The sequence below is a fragment of the Melanotaenia boesemani genome, chromosome 8 (assembly GCF_017639745.1).
Source record: "Melanotaenia boesemani isolate fMelBoe1 chromosome 8, fMelBoe1.pri, whole genome shotgun sequence".
NCBI lineage: Eukaryota > Metazoa > Chordata > Actinopteri > Atheriniformes > Melanotaeniidae > Melanotaenia > Melanotaenia boesemani.
Window position 1 is genome coordinate 9,988,113 of NC_055689.1, and position 14,126 is coordinate 10,002,238.

General features: G+C 39.1%; 1 protein-coding gene across 3 annotated transcripts; it reads left to right on the forward strand.

Moving 5' to 3' along the window:
- Positions 1-1,970: 1,970 nt before the first annotated feature.
- On the forward strand, positions 1,971-12,416 carry LOC121645042 (1-phosphatidylinositol 4,5-bisphosphate phosphodiesterase delta-1-like). Of its 3 annotated transcripts, none has more exons than XM_041993331.1 (15): positions 1,971-2,451; positions 4,026-4,184; positions 4,845-5,073; positions 5,566-5,695; positions 5,925-6,153; positions 7,482-7,683; positions 9,539-9,683; positions 9,777-9,929; positions 10,039-10,203; positions 10,280-10,433; positions 10,538-10,654; positions 10,743-10,921; positions 11,004-11,136; positions 11,492-11,641; positions 11,855-12,415. In XM_041993331.1, exons 1-15 carry the CDS (start codon positions 2,418-2,420, stop codon positions 11,944-11,946), a joined length of 2,271 nt encoding a protein of 756 aa, XP_041849265.1. In that variant the 5' UTR covers positions 1,971-2,417; the 3' UTR covers positions 11,947-12,415. The 3 variants fall into 3 exon arrangements, with proteins under 3 accessions (XP_041849265.1, XP_041849266.1, XP_041849263.1); XM_041993332.1 differs by lacking the exon at positions 1,971-2,451 and adding an exon at positions 2,939-3,021; XM_041993329.1 differs by lacking the exon at positions 1,971-2,451 and adding an exon at positions 3,525-3,696 and having other exon boundaries at positions 11,855-12,416.
- Positions 12,417-14,126: the final 1,710 nt, after the last annotated feature.

The following is a 14,126-nucleotide window of genomic DNA, read 5'->3' on the forward strand; positions in this document are numbered from 1 at the left end:
TGGAATCATGTTTTAATATTGTCTTTAACTTTATTTCATGCATTTTATCTATTTTATTTTAGCATATTCCTTCTGCTTTTATTTCATTAATTGCATTTCTTTTCATTTTTTTAATGCACTTGTAATGCTGTAATGATTTATGTAAAGCACTTTGAATTGTCTTGTACATGAAATGTGTTATACAAATAAATTTGCCTTTGCCTTTACTTATTTTTATCTTATTTTTTTTTATCAGTATGGAAATTTTTTAAATAAACAGAATACTCTCCAAAAACAGAGTTGTAAAAAGCATGTAATAGAAAATTGACTCCTCTCTAACTGCAAATTCCGCATGAAATAAAGTTGTATTTTTATTTATTTTTTCCCCCATATATTTTACTCATTGTTGTTGCATAAAATACAGCCTAATATTTTATTGAGTTTGCAACAGCTGCAGTTGTGGTGATAGGCTACTGTTGGAAGTTGCGACAGTTTTAGTGATTTTACTGTGCATGGTCAATAATAAAAGGGGTTGGAACTAACGAGCTATGCATCCTCTCACTCCTTTTTGAATATGTCAACTATTTATTTTCTTTGTTTTTTTATTTTTGCTTCCTCAAATTAATTTCTGTAATGTGGTGTGTAAAGATTTTGTTTACTAGTAATAGGGAAGCCTAGTCCTCTTTTTATTTTGGAAAAAAAAAAATTTGTTAATGACTACTGACCTTGGTGTTTTGAAAACATGGACTAAAATCTGTAATATGTAACTAAATAGAAGTAATAAAGTAGAAAAATACAAGTACTTTTAAGTTGATTTATAAATATTTTGGTGCACTTATGAAGCACAGGACTAAACATGCTACAGATTGACTTTAAGACAATCTGATATATATTTTGGAGTATGGACTGCTTTTCAATCTCTATGTCATAATGTTAATATGAACACTGAATACACCAGCCAAGATTTTGTTTAAGAACCAGATGGAAATTTTACTGTTCTAAGTATTCGCAGTTAAAAGTAAATGACTACTTGTTGCAGGTAAGACATGAGGCACTTTTTGCATGTAGCAATATGTGACGTTCTTCAAATTTTGTGCTTTTCCATTGGTACCTGCAGTAATTGCATGGCCTGTAACCATGATTTGGCAGACTGAGAAAAAAAACAGCACAACTATGGATGGCATTAGTGGTATGTGAGGAAACAGCTAGGCCTGTTCCTGCTTGTTATATGAGCAAAGACTCCAAACAAATTCACTTCATCCATGAAAGAAGACTCCTGAAACTTCTGCTAAAATATTTTTTCCACAACTTATTAAGTCTGTGTATGAAATCTGATATTGAGAACACACCTTTCCTGTCTATAATACACAAGTACAATGATTGCATTCTGTGCATTAAGAACAGCGTATTTTTGTGTTTACAAAGATGCATCTAACATAAATCTAGAGACAAATCCTGCACTCTGTATTTATGCATGAACTCTGTGGATTTTGGGGGTGTTCTACCCTTGCCCGGAAGCTCTCCCTCTGATGCTGCGTTAAAGCTCACTCATCCTGATGCTGACTGTGTGCTGAGTTTAAGCCAGGCCTGAAAGGGAACTGCTGAGGGCCACAAGAGCCTCAACACACCAGTGACTGCAAATGCTATTATTCTGCAGAGGCAAAGCAGGACATGAAAAGGAAGTTAAGACTTTATCTGCCCCAGTCAATATCACTAACATCCTCAAGCTCACTGTCAACCATGTGGGTTGAATTAAACCATTCAGCTTGTATGTTCTTGTTTATCTTGTGCTCAAAGGCAAAGCAGCTGCTTAAATGAAAATGCATGTGCCACTGGCTGTAACATGAGTATAGCTTTCCCACTGAACAGAAAATTGAGGGTTATGAGTGCTTCTCAGGTGAGCAACCCCTCCCAGTTTATTCAAAAGTGTCTGGTCTTGCAGCAGAGTTGGCTCAGTGTTACAGGGTGTTTTCACACAATAGGATTATAAAAGGAATGGGATCTTTTTTCACTGTAAGCCAGCAAATAATTATGGAGCAAACTTGCAGAATGCCGGAAAATAGGTCACCTTAACCAATCCAATGCATGATAGAACAAGCTGGTGTAAATGTGCAACCTACCATGCTGTGACATCAACAGCACAGCTTGAATGGTAGGCTTGTCAAACCGGTGTTGAAGCCTGCTGGAGTTGCCTGCACTCAGAATATCCCACCTGTGTGCGTGCGTTTGTTCGCCTTGTCCTCAGTCTTTAGTCAGCTGTCTCAAAAGGTGCATTTTCTTACCAACCTGCGCACATGGAAGCAAAGAGCAGCCATACATGAAACGGTGCTGCGAGTGAAACGAGGTAAAAAAAAAGAAAAAAAAAAAAAAAACTGACAAGATCCGACAGAGTAAAGAAAGAAAGAAGAAGAAGAAGAAGAAGCAGAAAAAAGAAAACAATGGAGACGAATGGGATCGAAAGGAAAACGGCAGGTAAGGCTAATTTTGGATTTGCGTTAAGATGTGCAAATCGACTTTTGCATCTCTTGGGTGTAGCTGCTTCCAGAAATCTCCAAGAGTGAATGGCTTTAGGCCAACTTGTGAGCAAATTGAGGTGACTTTTTTATAATAAATATTATTTTATTATTTATTTCACTATGTTTTTTACATAAATTGTAGACATTTGTCACCTAGTCAAACAAAACGCCGCACTATCACCGGTGTTCATTTTAATATAAACCCAGACTCTGCCTAAGGCGTGACCCTTCCCACCCAGCTTAGTTTCGCCTTACTGTTGCTCCAACAAACACAAGCAAGTGTTGCCAAACCAAAACCGCGCATAAAGTCGGGTTAAACATTACAACCTCTGTACTGAAAGAGCTAACATCGAGAGGAAATAAATAAACACACATTAAACGTATCCCATTGCCGTCGACCTGCACTTTTAATTGCTCAAGCCTGGTGGCGTTTAGTTCAATCACGGCATTCGGAAGTATCGCGATGTTACCACTAGGTGGAGCCAGAAAGCAGAGTTGCTGCAGATGACGAACACTTTACAATTATGTGAGTAGAAATATATTGTTATATAAATATTAAATTATTATTTAAAATATGATGCAATATTTTGATTTTGTTAGCCACATCTATGTTGTCTTTATATTTGCTCTGTGATAAGAATTATTTAATAAAATATATTGTTTCTAACCAACGTTATCTAAAACAAATTAGCATTTAATTAGATATTAGTTACAGTAAGCTAACTATTCTGGTACGTTTGTTAGCTTGATTGTGTCGTGGCTGATTTGCAAAAATGCTGTCTACAAATCTGGCTATATTTTATTTCTTTGTTTACTTTCTTTATCACTTATTAATTAATTAATTTATACTTTAACAAACATAAATCTGACTGGAGTTTTGAATCACCCGTGTTTGCACAACATTCAAAGTTAAAAAATAATAATAATTTTTAAAAAAAAAAAGTATAGCAAGTGTGTGTCAGACTGGCTGTCAGCTGACAGTTAAAAGGAAGTCCTGACCACACGGTGTAAGTAAACTTTAGGTGTAGCACACGTCTGCTCTCGTGGCTTCCCACGCCTCGCGCACAGAGTCTGGTAGCGTTTTCAACAGCCGGGAGCACCATGTCATGCGTGAAAAGGCAACCTAAACTCAGTAAATCTGAGGAATTACTCCACCATGCCAGAAGCCAGAAGGTGATACAAATGAACGTACAGCTTTTAGGTAGGCTGCACTGCAGTTATTTGACCGATATATTGGAGTACGTGGTACGAAGAGGTTATCCGGGTTCACACTACGAGCTCCGTTGAATAGATTTCAGCCTGTTTGTAAAGTAGGGAAACTTTGAGTGGTTGCGGCTTTTTACCAGTATTTGTATTTGTATTCAGGTCATGTTTAGACATATATGCTGTAACTTTGGAGCATCAGAGGGGAACTGATGGTTGTAAATAACTGACGTGTGGTTTGTGTAAAAGGGGTTAGTTAGTTGAGAAAATGGTATCTTCAAGTCTTTGCCCTAATGAATTTGTCTCTGTATTCCCCCTGTTTCTCAGGTATGGAGGGTGATCAGGACCTTCAGTTCCTCTTGCAAGGTGGAGACCTCCTTAAAGTCCTGTCCTCTTCCTGGAAGAAGACTCGCTATTTCAAACTCCAGGAGGACTGCAAAACCATGTGGCGCGAATCCAAGAAAACCTTCAAGTCAAGCCAGACCTGTGAGTGTTGTTCCAGTATCCCACCTGAGCATAAGTGTGTGTATGTAGGGCCTGCACATATCAATCTGGTCAAATCTCACATCCCTTCCTCCTTTTTTTTTTTTTCTCATTACTTACCAACATCACACACTTGTATTCTCCTGCTGACACACCTTGAACAGTCTATCTTTTCAGGTCAAATGGATTGTTCCCTCCTTGGACTATAAAAGTGAAAGACTGATCATAGAGCTGTAAACTACAGCGTCATTGGTATAATCATGCACAGCAGGGCTGCATATGATAGCAGTGATAAGTTTAGTGGGTGTGCTTTACAGATAATGATTTATTATTTTTGTTTTAAATGAGTGAAGAAGTGGTTTTAAAGGGCTTTCATTTTATTTTCTGGTTGAATTATATCTTTAAACGATAGTCATGACTCATGTGTTTGCAGGCAGATTACTGTAGCATGGTGATGTCTTTATTGATGTTGCCTTGCGTAGTACGCTGAAACTATATAAGGAGGGAAAACCTACAGCAGCAAGCTCAGGTTTATTAAACAGATGGGTCAGTGGTACCTGAGAGGATACCAATAGTAGAATAAAAAGCATTTTTTACAGTCACATTTTAATTTTTTTGTAATGTAGCATAAATAATGCTAAATAGCATTTCCTCTGTCTTCAGTTCCAATTGACGACATCTCAGCGGTGCGACTAGGCCGTCAGACAGAGGGTTTGAAGAAGAACACAGAGGAGCAGGCAGAAGGTCGCTGCTTCTCCATCATATTCAAGAGTCGCCGCAAGAACCTGGACCTCATTGCCAGCTCAGACACGGAGGCCAGGCAGTGGGTCCAAAGCCTGGAGAAACTGGTGTCCAACATAAACAGCCTCAACCACCAGCAGACCAAGGAGCAGTATCCTTACATGACTGTGGGAGTGGCACTCAGAATGTGAATTGTTGACAGCAGGGATATCAAACTCTGGTCCTCGAGGGCTGCAGTCCTGAAGGTTTTGGATGTTTGCATGCTCCAACACACCTGATTAAAATCAGTTGATCCAACAACTTGTTGTCGAGTTCTTCACATTAGCTCATTCGTTTGAGGCAGGTGTGTTGATGCAGATAAACACCTGAAAACTGCAGGACAGTGACCTTCGAGACTGGAGTTTGACATCCCTGACTTAGTCATTTCCACAAATTACTTATTTAAGTTTAAAAACTTGTCCCAGACAGGTCTCTGCGATGAGACCCCTCATCACCCACTTTGAAACATTTATATCTATTCTTAAATAACTCTAGATTTGCATATTTTGACCTGAAGTAAAGCATGTCATTCAAGTCTTGTTGGTAGGAGTCTAGTTTGTGTGGAAAGATGTCACATGTTCTCCTTACATCACAAACTTCACAGTTGGATCTTCAGCTGCCTGAGTAAAGCAGACAAGAATAAAGACTCTAAATTGACTCAGTCTGAGGTCAAAGACTTCCTGCATCTGATCAACATTGAACTGGACGACGACTATGCTGAAATGCTCTTCAAGGTGATGCAGATGCTCTCGGAGCATAAAAACCTTGTTCTGCTGTTGATTTAAATGCTAACTCTTTTCTGAATAGAGGTAATTAACTGAATGTGGACAGATAGAGCTTTTTGGCTTGTGGTCTATAATATTTTCATAAAATAGCTTTCAGCTAACATGCTCATCTTAATACTTCATTATCCATTTGGTTTTAGCTGGACTAACCTTGATATTAATGTTTCCCACAATACAGAAATGTGACAAATCTAATTCTGGGTACCTGTCTGGGGAAGAGGTTGAACACTTATATGATCTCCTGACCCATCGGGAGGAAATCGAAGTCATCTATGGGGAATACGCTAAAACCACGGGCTTCATGAACCCTGAAGACCTGGTGAACTTCCTGATGAAGGAGCAGAGAGAGAAGGCCACTCTGGCTGATGCACAAAACATAATTGAGAAGTACGAGCCAGACGAGATTGGTCAGTACCGTACTTCTGTGTAGTTGTGGGTGTAACTCTGTGAACACGACTGATTTACAGTCATTAGTCATGATAATTTTGAAGACTTGTTAATCTTTATTTAATGAGGGTTCCTGCAAAGACAACAGGAAGTAATAAAGCCTGCAGGCTACTAAATATAGTAAACATTTAGATTTATTTTGTTCTTCACTAAATTGAATTATAAAATCAAATTATTATGATTTTTATAGTACAATTGTCATTTTTTTGTTCTTAAAAATATTTAATCAATAATTTTATTTAAATGAGACTTCAAATTCAGTTTGAACTATTTTCAATGCTAACGCAGAACTGTTTGCTTAACTGTTTGTAGTGTACCACAATAACAACTGAATGGAGATGAAAGTTCAGAGCAGTAACTGGGATTTAGCCAAGAATGATTTCCTGTTTTGTGAGCTAATGGATGCAAACAGCTTCTCTTATCTGTTGATCCATAACATGAGCTTTGCAGCATTGCAGATTAAAGAGGAATGTCACAGTAAACAAAACAAAGACACCTCAGCGTGCTGCTTTATGAATTGGACAGTGATTCATTTTAGTAGGCTGTATTTGCAAGAAAGTGTAGACAATACAAAAACTCAACTTGCCACTGTGCCCCTGCAGATGTGAAGATGTTTGCATGGAGTAAATGTGAGTAACAGAGGAGCAACAGGTTGCTGGTAGACTAGCTGAGCCAGAGAGACCTTCTAATTTAGACGGCAGCTAGATATTATTTATATAAACCTTTTAAAGGAATGTATAGTACATGTTATATGCAGTGATGTCACATTTTTCTAAAAAAAAAAAAAAAAAATAACACTTTCAGATATTGCTCATCTGCTGTTTTAATTTTAAGGCTTGACATTTCTACTTTTATCCTCCACTTTTCTATTTTCCTCAGTGTTTTGGACACCATGTTGAGATATGCCTCATTTTAGGCTTGCAGATTTTTCAAGAGGCACTTTGTATGTGGAAAAAATATAAAATTGTGTCTCTCTGTTGAAGTAGTTTCATAAACAGACAAAAAAAACTTGGAGAGCCTGGAGAGCTATTGCTAATAAACACGGTTAAAGATTACATGAAAGTCTGACTGCTGGGAAGAAATCATGGCTGGCTCAAGACCTTGCACAGTACAGTTCATATGCCAGAGCAGTGTTTCAACTACTGAACTAGTTTGTCTGTGACTGTTTAGTTCTTAAGTGAAAAATAGCAGACAATAGGTATTTAATCAACAGGCTTTTCACTGGGCATGCTTTATCTTAATAGGAAGACCTCTTAACATCAGCTGCTTTGTCTCTGTTTGCTTTCAGCCAAGGAAAAGAAGCTGCTGTCCAAAGATGGCTTCCTCATGTATCTGCATAATCCAGAGGCCATGATTCTCAATCCTGAGCACAAGGAAGTGTTCCAGGATATGGACCAGCCCCTTAGTCACTACTTCATCTCCTCTTCACACAACACCTATCTCATGGAGGATCAGCTCAAAGGGCCCAGCAGCACAGAAGCTTACGTCAGGTAACAAACTCAAACATTTGCCCTTGACATGCTGAACAATTTTAGTTGCTACAGCTGTGATGTACCGATTTAAAGAATCCCTGCAGTCTGCAAGATGTTTATCCAGCTTTTGGTGCTTGGTTATTTCTCTTTCTCAGTGCGTTGACGTAGAGGACTTTGGGAAGATCATGTGTGTGTTCTAAATGAAAAATCTAAAGCAATTTTGCAACCAAGACCAGTAGAAGCTTGTCAAAAACAAACCACACTATCAACACAACCAAAACAGCCAAACTGTTTGTTTAGAAAACGGATATATGGAGGCATATCGTTCTGGTTCCTTTTCAACTGTAGTTAAACATACTGTTGATAGGGTGCAGAAAATAAGCTCAGTGGGAAGAGGTTCGAAGAATAAATTAGGTGTGGAAGAGTACACTCTCTTAGTTCTAAGTTTCACATATAAACATCTTTACTATACAGTCAAGCACGGTGGTGGAGTGGTGATAATTTGGGCTTGTTTTGCAGCCACAGGATCTGGACACCTTTCAGTCATTAAGTAGACAACAAACTCCTTAGAATAATAAAATATTCCGGGGTCAATGTGTCTGATAGCTTAAGCCGGATTTATGCTCATACAACGTGAGTGCAGTCGTTTACGGCGTAGCTGACGCTGGTGAGTTTGCTTTCGCTCGAGCGTAGGGGGTACACATAGTTTTGGTGCTGTGTTGCAGTTTTTCCTCCTATCCGAGGGTGGCAGAAGAAGTGCCTGTCGAGCCTCTGCGGAGCTACGGCGGTTACGCTGACGCAGACGCTACTCAACCATAAATCCGCCTTAAAGCTTGGCTGAAACTACGTCATGCAACAGGACAATGATCCCAAACAGCAGCAAATCTACACCAGAATGACTAAAAAAGAAAAGAATCAAGCAATGAACCAAAGTTCAAACCTCAATCTTTCTGAAATGATGTGGTAAGACCTTCACAGAGCTATGCATGAATAAATCCTGCAAACGTTGATGAATTGTAGCAATTATGTGAAGAAGAGTAGGCTGAAATTCCTCCACAATGATGTGGGAGACTGAAAACATTCAGAAAACAATTACTTTGAGCCTTTGTTGCTAAAGCAATGAGGTTTGTACACATTGCTTCTGCAGTTTGGCTCATTTTCTAATCATGATTCTGTGTATTATGCTATGCATCTAAGGTTGTTTATCTGTATCATAGATCGAGGAACTGATGATTTTTAAATTCTTTTTTTTTAAAGTCCTGATGCCTCAAAGTGCCTCTGATTGATTGACATGACCCTGATAAATATAGCTTACTATTGCTAGAATGTGCCTATGTGAACCATGAACTAGCTAGTTTCCTCTTTCTTAGCTGAACAATAAACAAATGCAACAAGAGAGACGGTACTAGTGACAGAAAAGCTGATCAGCTGATCACCGACAGCCAGCATCATGATTCACAAAACAACAGGAAAGGGAGGGGGGGAGGTGCGCTGCGCTGACATGGGACCAGAGAGCGTCTAAGGTAGCCAAGTTTGTGCTTAAAAAATGCAGGAAAAGTACGGGTGTTAAAACACCCTCATACCCCATGGGTGCAACACCCATGGGTTTTTTCATCATTGTTCTTTTTTTTTTGTCATAAATCCATCCGTAGAGCCAGCTGGCTCATCTTGTTACACATTATTTTTGACAGCAAAACTTAAAATATATATATTTTTTTCCCTGACTTCATGTAGTTTACAATGATCCACACAGTCACTATATAGCCATATTTCTCTTCATTGTCTAGATTTTAGTGACGGATAGCTCAGATCTTTTTGGCTGTTATGTCATAGAAATATATTCAGTGACTGATGGTGAACACGACTCCCTCAGGGCTCTGATGAAAGGCTGTCGCTGTGTGGAGCTGGACTGCTGGGATGGATCAGACAATGAGCCAGTGATTTACCACGGTTACACTCTCACCTCAAAGATCCTCTTCAAAGATGTGATCAAAGCCATCAAGGAGTATGCATTTAAGGTATGTTTAGCAGTACAACACCTGGTGGCATCCTGTTTTTAATCTGGTGGTTTAAAAAGACGCTTTCTGTTTTATTTGTCCGTGTGCCTTCAGACATCTAATTACCCAGTCATCCTCTCCTTGGAGAACCACTGCAGTGTAGAGCAGCAGTCAGTCATGGCCCAGCACTTAAGCTCCATCCTGGGGAGTGCACTTGTCACCTCTCCCCTGGGTGATGGGATGCCCACAAACTTTCCATCTCCTGAGGTTGGGATCCACTCTGTTTGTGATATCAGGATGCTTATCAAGGTTGAAAACTGTGATGGAAGATGCTATCAGTCGCAGAGCTCTACAACTGTGTCTGTGTGCCTTCCAGGAGCTAAAAGGGAAGTTTGTGATCAAAGGGAAGCGGTTAAATAAACTGGAAGCCAGTTTTGCTGAAGAGGCAAAAGCGGCTGAGGAAAATGACGTGACTGAGGAGGAAGAATCACAGGATGAGGATGAAGAGGATGAGCAAAAGAATAATAAGAAGAAGAGCAAGGTAGGTGTGACATCAGCGGTGTGTTAGTAAATGAACATATCAACAGACACCAAAATTTTCTCTTTGTGTGTATCAGAAAAAGCTGAAACTAGCAAAAGAGCTGTCCGACATGGTGATCTACTGCCAAAGTGTCCACTTCCACGGCTTTGACGACGCCAAGAAAAACCTGAGCTTCTACGAGATGTCGTCCTTAAAAGAGGGAAAGGCCGTGGAGCTGGCTGAAGAGTCGGGTGAGGAAGATATCGTTCTGAATGTTTAAGTTGATAAACTATGCATTCTCAAGTTAAACTTCATTAAGCTCTCTAAATGACTGGTTCTGCTGGTTTTTCTTCAGCAAATGCCTTCGTCCGCCACAATGTGGGAAAACTGAGCCGCATTTATCCTGCGGGCTCCAGGACCGACTCCTCAAACTACAACCCAGTCCCTCTGTGGAATGCTGGCTGCCAAATTGGTAGAAAACAAACAAAATGAGTTTAATACTTATAAGGCAAACACTATTGGAAAATCTTGACTGAAGTGATCCCTCCATTTGCTTTCAGTTGCCTTAAACTTTCAGACAAGCTGCACAAACATGGATGTGAATCAGGGCAAGTTCCTGGTCAACGGCAAGAGCGGCTACATCCTTAAACCAGCCTTCATGAGGGACGCAGCCACAGAGTTTGACCCCATCACTCTGACCCGAGGGGACTGGCTGCAGCACAAGACACTGCATGTCATGGTGAGGATATCAATCTGAAGACACAATATAACGCTGCTCTTTCCACAGCTCACAATTATGATTTATGTCCATCCGTCACCAGATCATATCAGCCCAACAGCTCCCCAAAGTGAACAAGAAGAAATCCTCCATAGTGGATCCGCTGGTTAAAGTGGAAATCTACGGCGTGCCGGCTGATGTTGCAGAGAAAGAGACTGCATCTTTTGAAAACAACGGTACTTTTTAGTTTTAACCTCTTTTATATACTTTATTCAGATCAGTCTAAACTACTTGAACTCGTATTTTAAAGCCACGAAGGCAGTCACACACTTCAGTATCTGACAACTGAAATGTCAAAGATGACTGATGAGTCAGATGTGTGAATGCTGCTTGCTAACTTCAACACATGAAACCCAAAACTGCTTACCATGTATCTGTGCCCTCTGGGAGTTGTCAGAATCCACAACGAGAAATGTGTAAAGGCAAGTTAACAGATGACCAAATAACTCTAGGAATGTGCCAAACATGAGGAAATAATGATGCGTAACGAGAGTGCTTCATCATGTTACTGGTGGCATTTCTTTCTTTAAGGTTTCAACCCCTGCTGGAATGAGAACTTCCAGTTTGATGTGTATGTGCCAGAGCTTGCATTGGTCCGCTTTGTCATCGAGGACCACGATTACACTTCCAATAATGAGTTTGTGGGACAGTACACGGTTCCTTTTAACAGCCTAAAAATGGGTGAGTTTGCACAAATACCAGAGGATATTTGCCAGGTTTTTAGGCCCTGTAAGCCAGTCATGTAAAATCGCTGTCAGGCTGAATAAAAGAACAGTTTGCAGCGCTCCCATCTTTGATGATGTATAGAGATGTTATTTACCACACTGCTCAAGGAGCTCTTGGTACTCTTCCTTTTCTGGTTACTGACTGCAGCCACTTTGTGCTCCCACACAGGATACAGACACATTCCCCTGCTCAATAAGAACGGAGACCTTCTCCCCTCAGCTGGACTTTTTGTACACGTCATGGTCACTGATGCTGAATGAGACCTCTCAGGCTGGATGACCCTCTGCAGGACACTAGGTCCTCCTTCCCACAGCCATGTTTTGGCTATGTTATATTTGTTTTGTTTTTATTTCCATCATTTTTAATTAATGATTAACTTATTGGCTTAATTCCTGTAGCATTAGAAGCTGCTGCAAAACTCAGATTTAGACAACAGTCTTGTCAAGATGCAGCATCCCCATTAATCAGATTACAGGAACAGTTTATACACACTGTTCAGTTTGTATTGGCTTTGATAGTTTAGCTTGTGTCCTAAACCTCTGTTCAAATCTTTTTATTCAAATTAACATTTGTATGTAATTCAGAGAAACATAAGCAATATGAATCTATGTTTTCATGACTAGTTTTGGTCAAGTATGATTACTTTTTTTCTATTTTAGCTCATAAATCATTATCCTCTGTAAATCATTAAGACATTGTACAAGTGCTAAACACAAACACGTGTCAGTGTGATTTGTTTTATTTATTTATATATAGTTATATAAAATATGGGTAATAAAGGGAACATGAAGACATGGTAAGAAAACCATGGGCTACTCCACTGTTCTACTACTACACACCTGGCTGTGCTCTTAAAGCTACAGCACGCAATTCCCAGGGAAAAGAATTGGCTCCTCTACATTACAACTAACTCAAATTAACCCTAAATGTCCAATGTAAATACTTCTAATGTATGGTTCAATAAGGATTAAAAGAAAAGGCATTCTCTTCAAAATGGTGAAAAACAATATTAAAAAGAGCTTGCCTCATGCATATCCCATGACCACAACGAAACCTGCAGCTCAGCAGTAGCCTGTAGTGTGCCCATTTAGATATTTTTAACCACTTTATTTCATGCAAATAACACAAGAAGGAAGAGTTTGTCTTCTGCAGAAGGTATTTCCAACTGAACGTTGGGTGGACACACCCTTAGTATACAGTGTCAATTAAAAAATAAACTTCCAGGAGCGGACACTGGGTGCCCAAAGTCTACAACTAGTCAGTCTACAATTGCATAAAGTTGAAGATACAAAGTTTTTATTGACATTTTAAGTAAGATCTGTGGACCTTTTTGTTTTATGCAATCAATCTCATGTTAATCAGAAAGTTTTTAGCCAGATCATCAGTTTTATAACAGTTTCTTCATCAATATTGGCTTTTCTAGTCATCGCATTTAGTGGATGCGGTTTGAATTCTGTATTATGATCTAGAACATGGTAGGGATGACGCAGAGAGAAAAATGGGTGCAGAATTTAATAAAAGATAACTTCGCTGGAGGGGGATTGGGTTCCTGCTAACTGCACAGAAAACATTTCACTGGCATCATCTATATATATATAAAAACACAATGTGGAAGGATAGTCAATAAGGTCTCTACAGCTACATACATTTCCAAAACACACCTAAATATCCACAACAGGTTGCATCAAGACACCTGAAAATTTCATTTTGCTTTGACATTCACAGCTTTCTGACCAAACATAACTGTGGCTAAACCTCAGAAGAAAGTACATGCAGTATGGTCCAAGATCTCAGAAATTCCTCAAATGAAAATATTGGTAGGCTACAAAAAAAAAAAAGTCTTTACAAGCTGTGAAACTTTCAAAGAGGCCGTAATAAAGCGCTTCCCCAACGTTTCCTTTAGGGACTACATCATTAAACCTTTCAACCTAACAATGCCTTGTAATATTAGGAAAATGAGTTCATTTACATCATGTGGAAATTGTGTGGTTTACTTTTCACTCAGCAGATGTTTTATATTGACGGAAAAATTTTTGGATTTAATTTAGTACACCTATAGAGACCTATATGCAGACCTATAGAGTATCAGTCAATGGCATGAAAATACCAACAAATGACAATCTCTGAAAGCTTTAACCACACCTCTGTTACATGTTCTAACATATTGCCAACTGTTAATAAATGATTACTGAAATACAATTTCCACTTGGGGGTTAATTAAATATTAAACTAATCAATTCACTGAACCCCACTAAGTAATTAAACCATGTGGCTAAAATTATTATTTATTAGAGATAAATGACTAGTAAGCTTTTCCAGCTCATTGTTTTTATTTGTACAATGAAGCACCACATTTAGTTGTCTCATAACTGCATTCAGTTTGGCCACAGCTGTAAGAGAAAGAAGCTTTAAAAATGTAAAACATCTCTAATCCACAAGA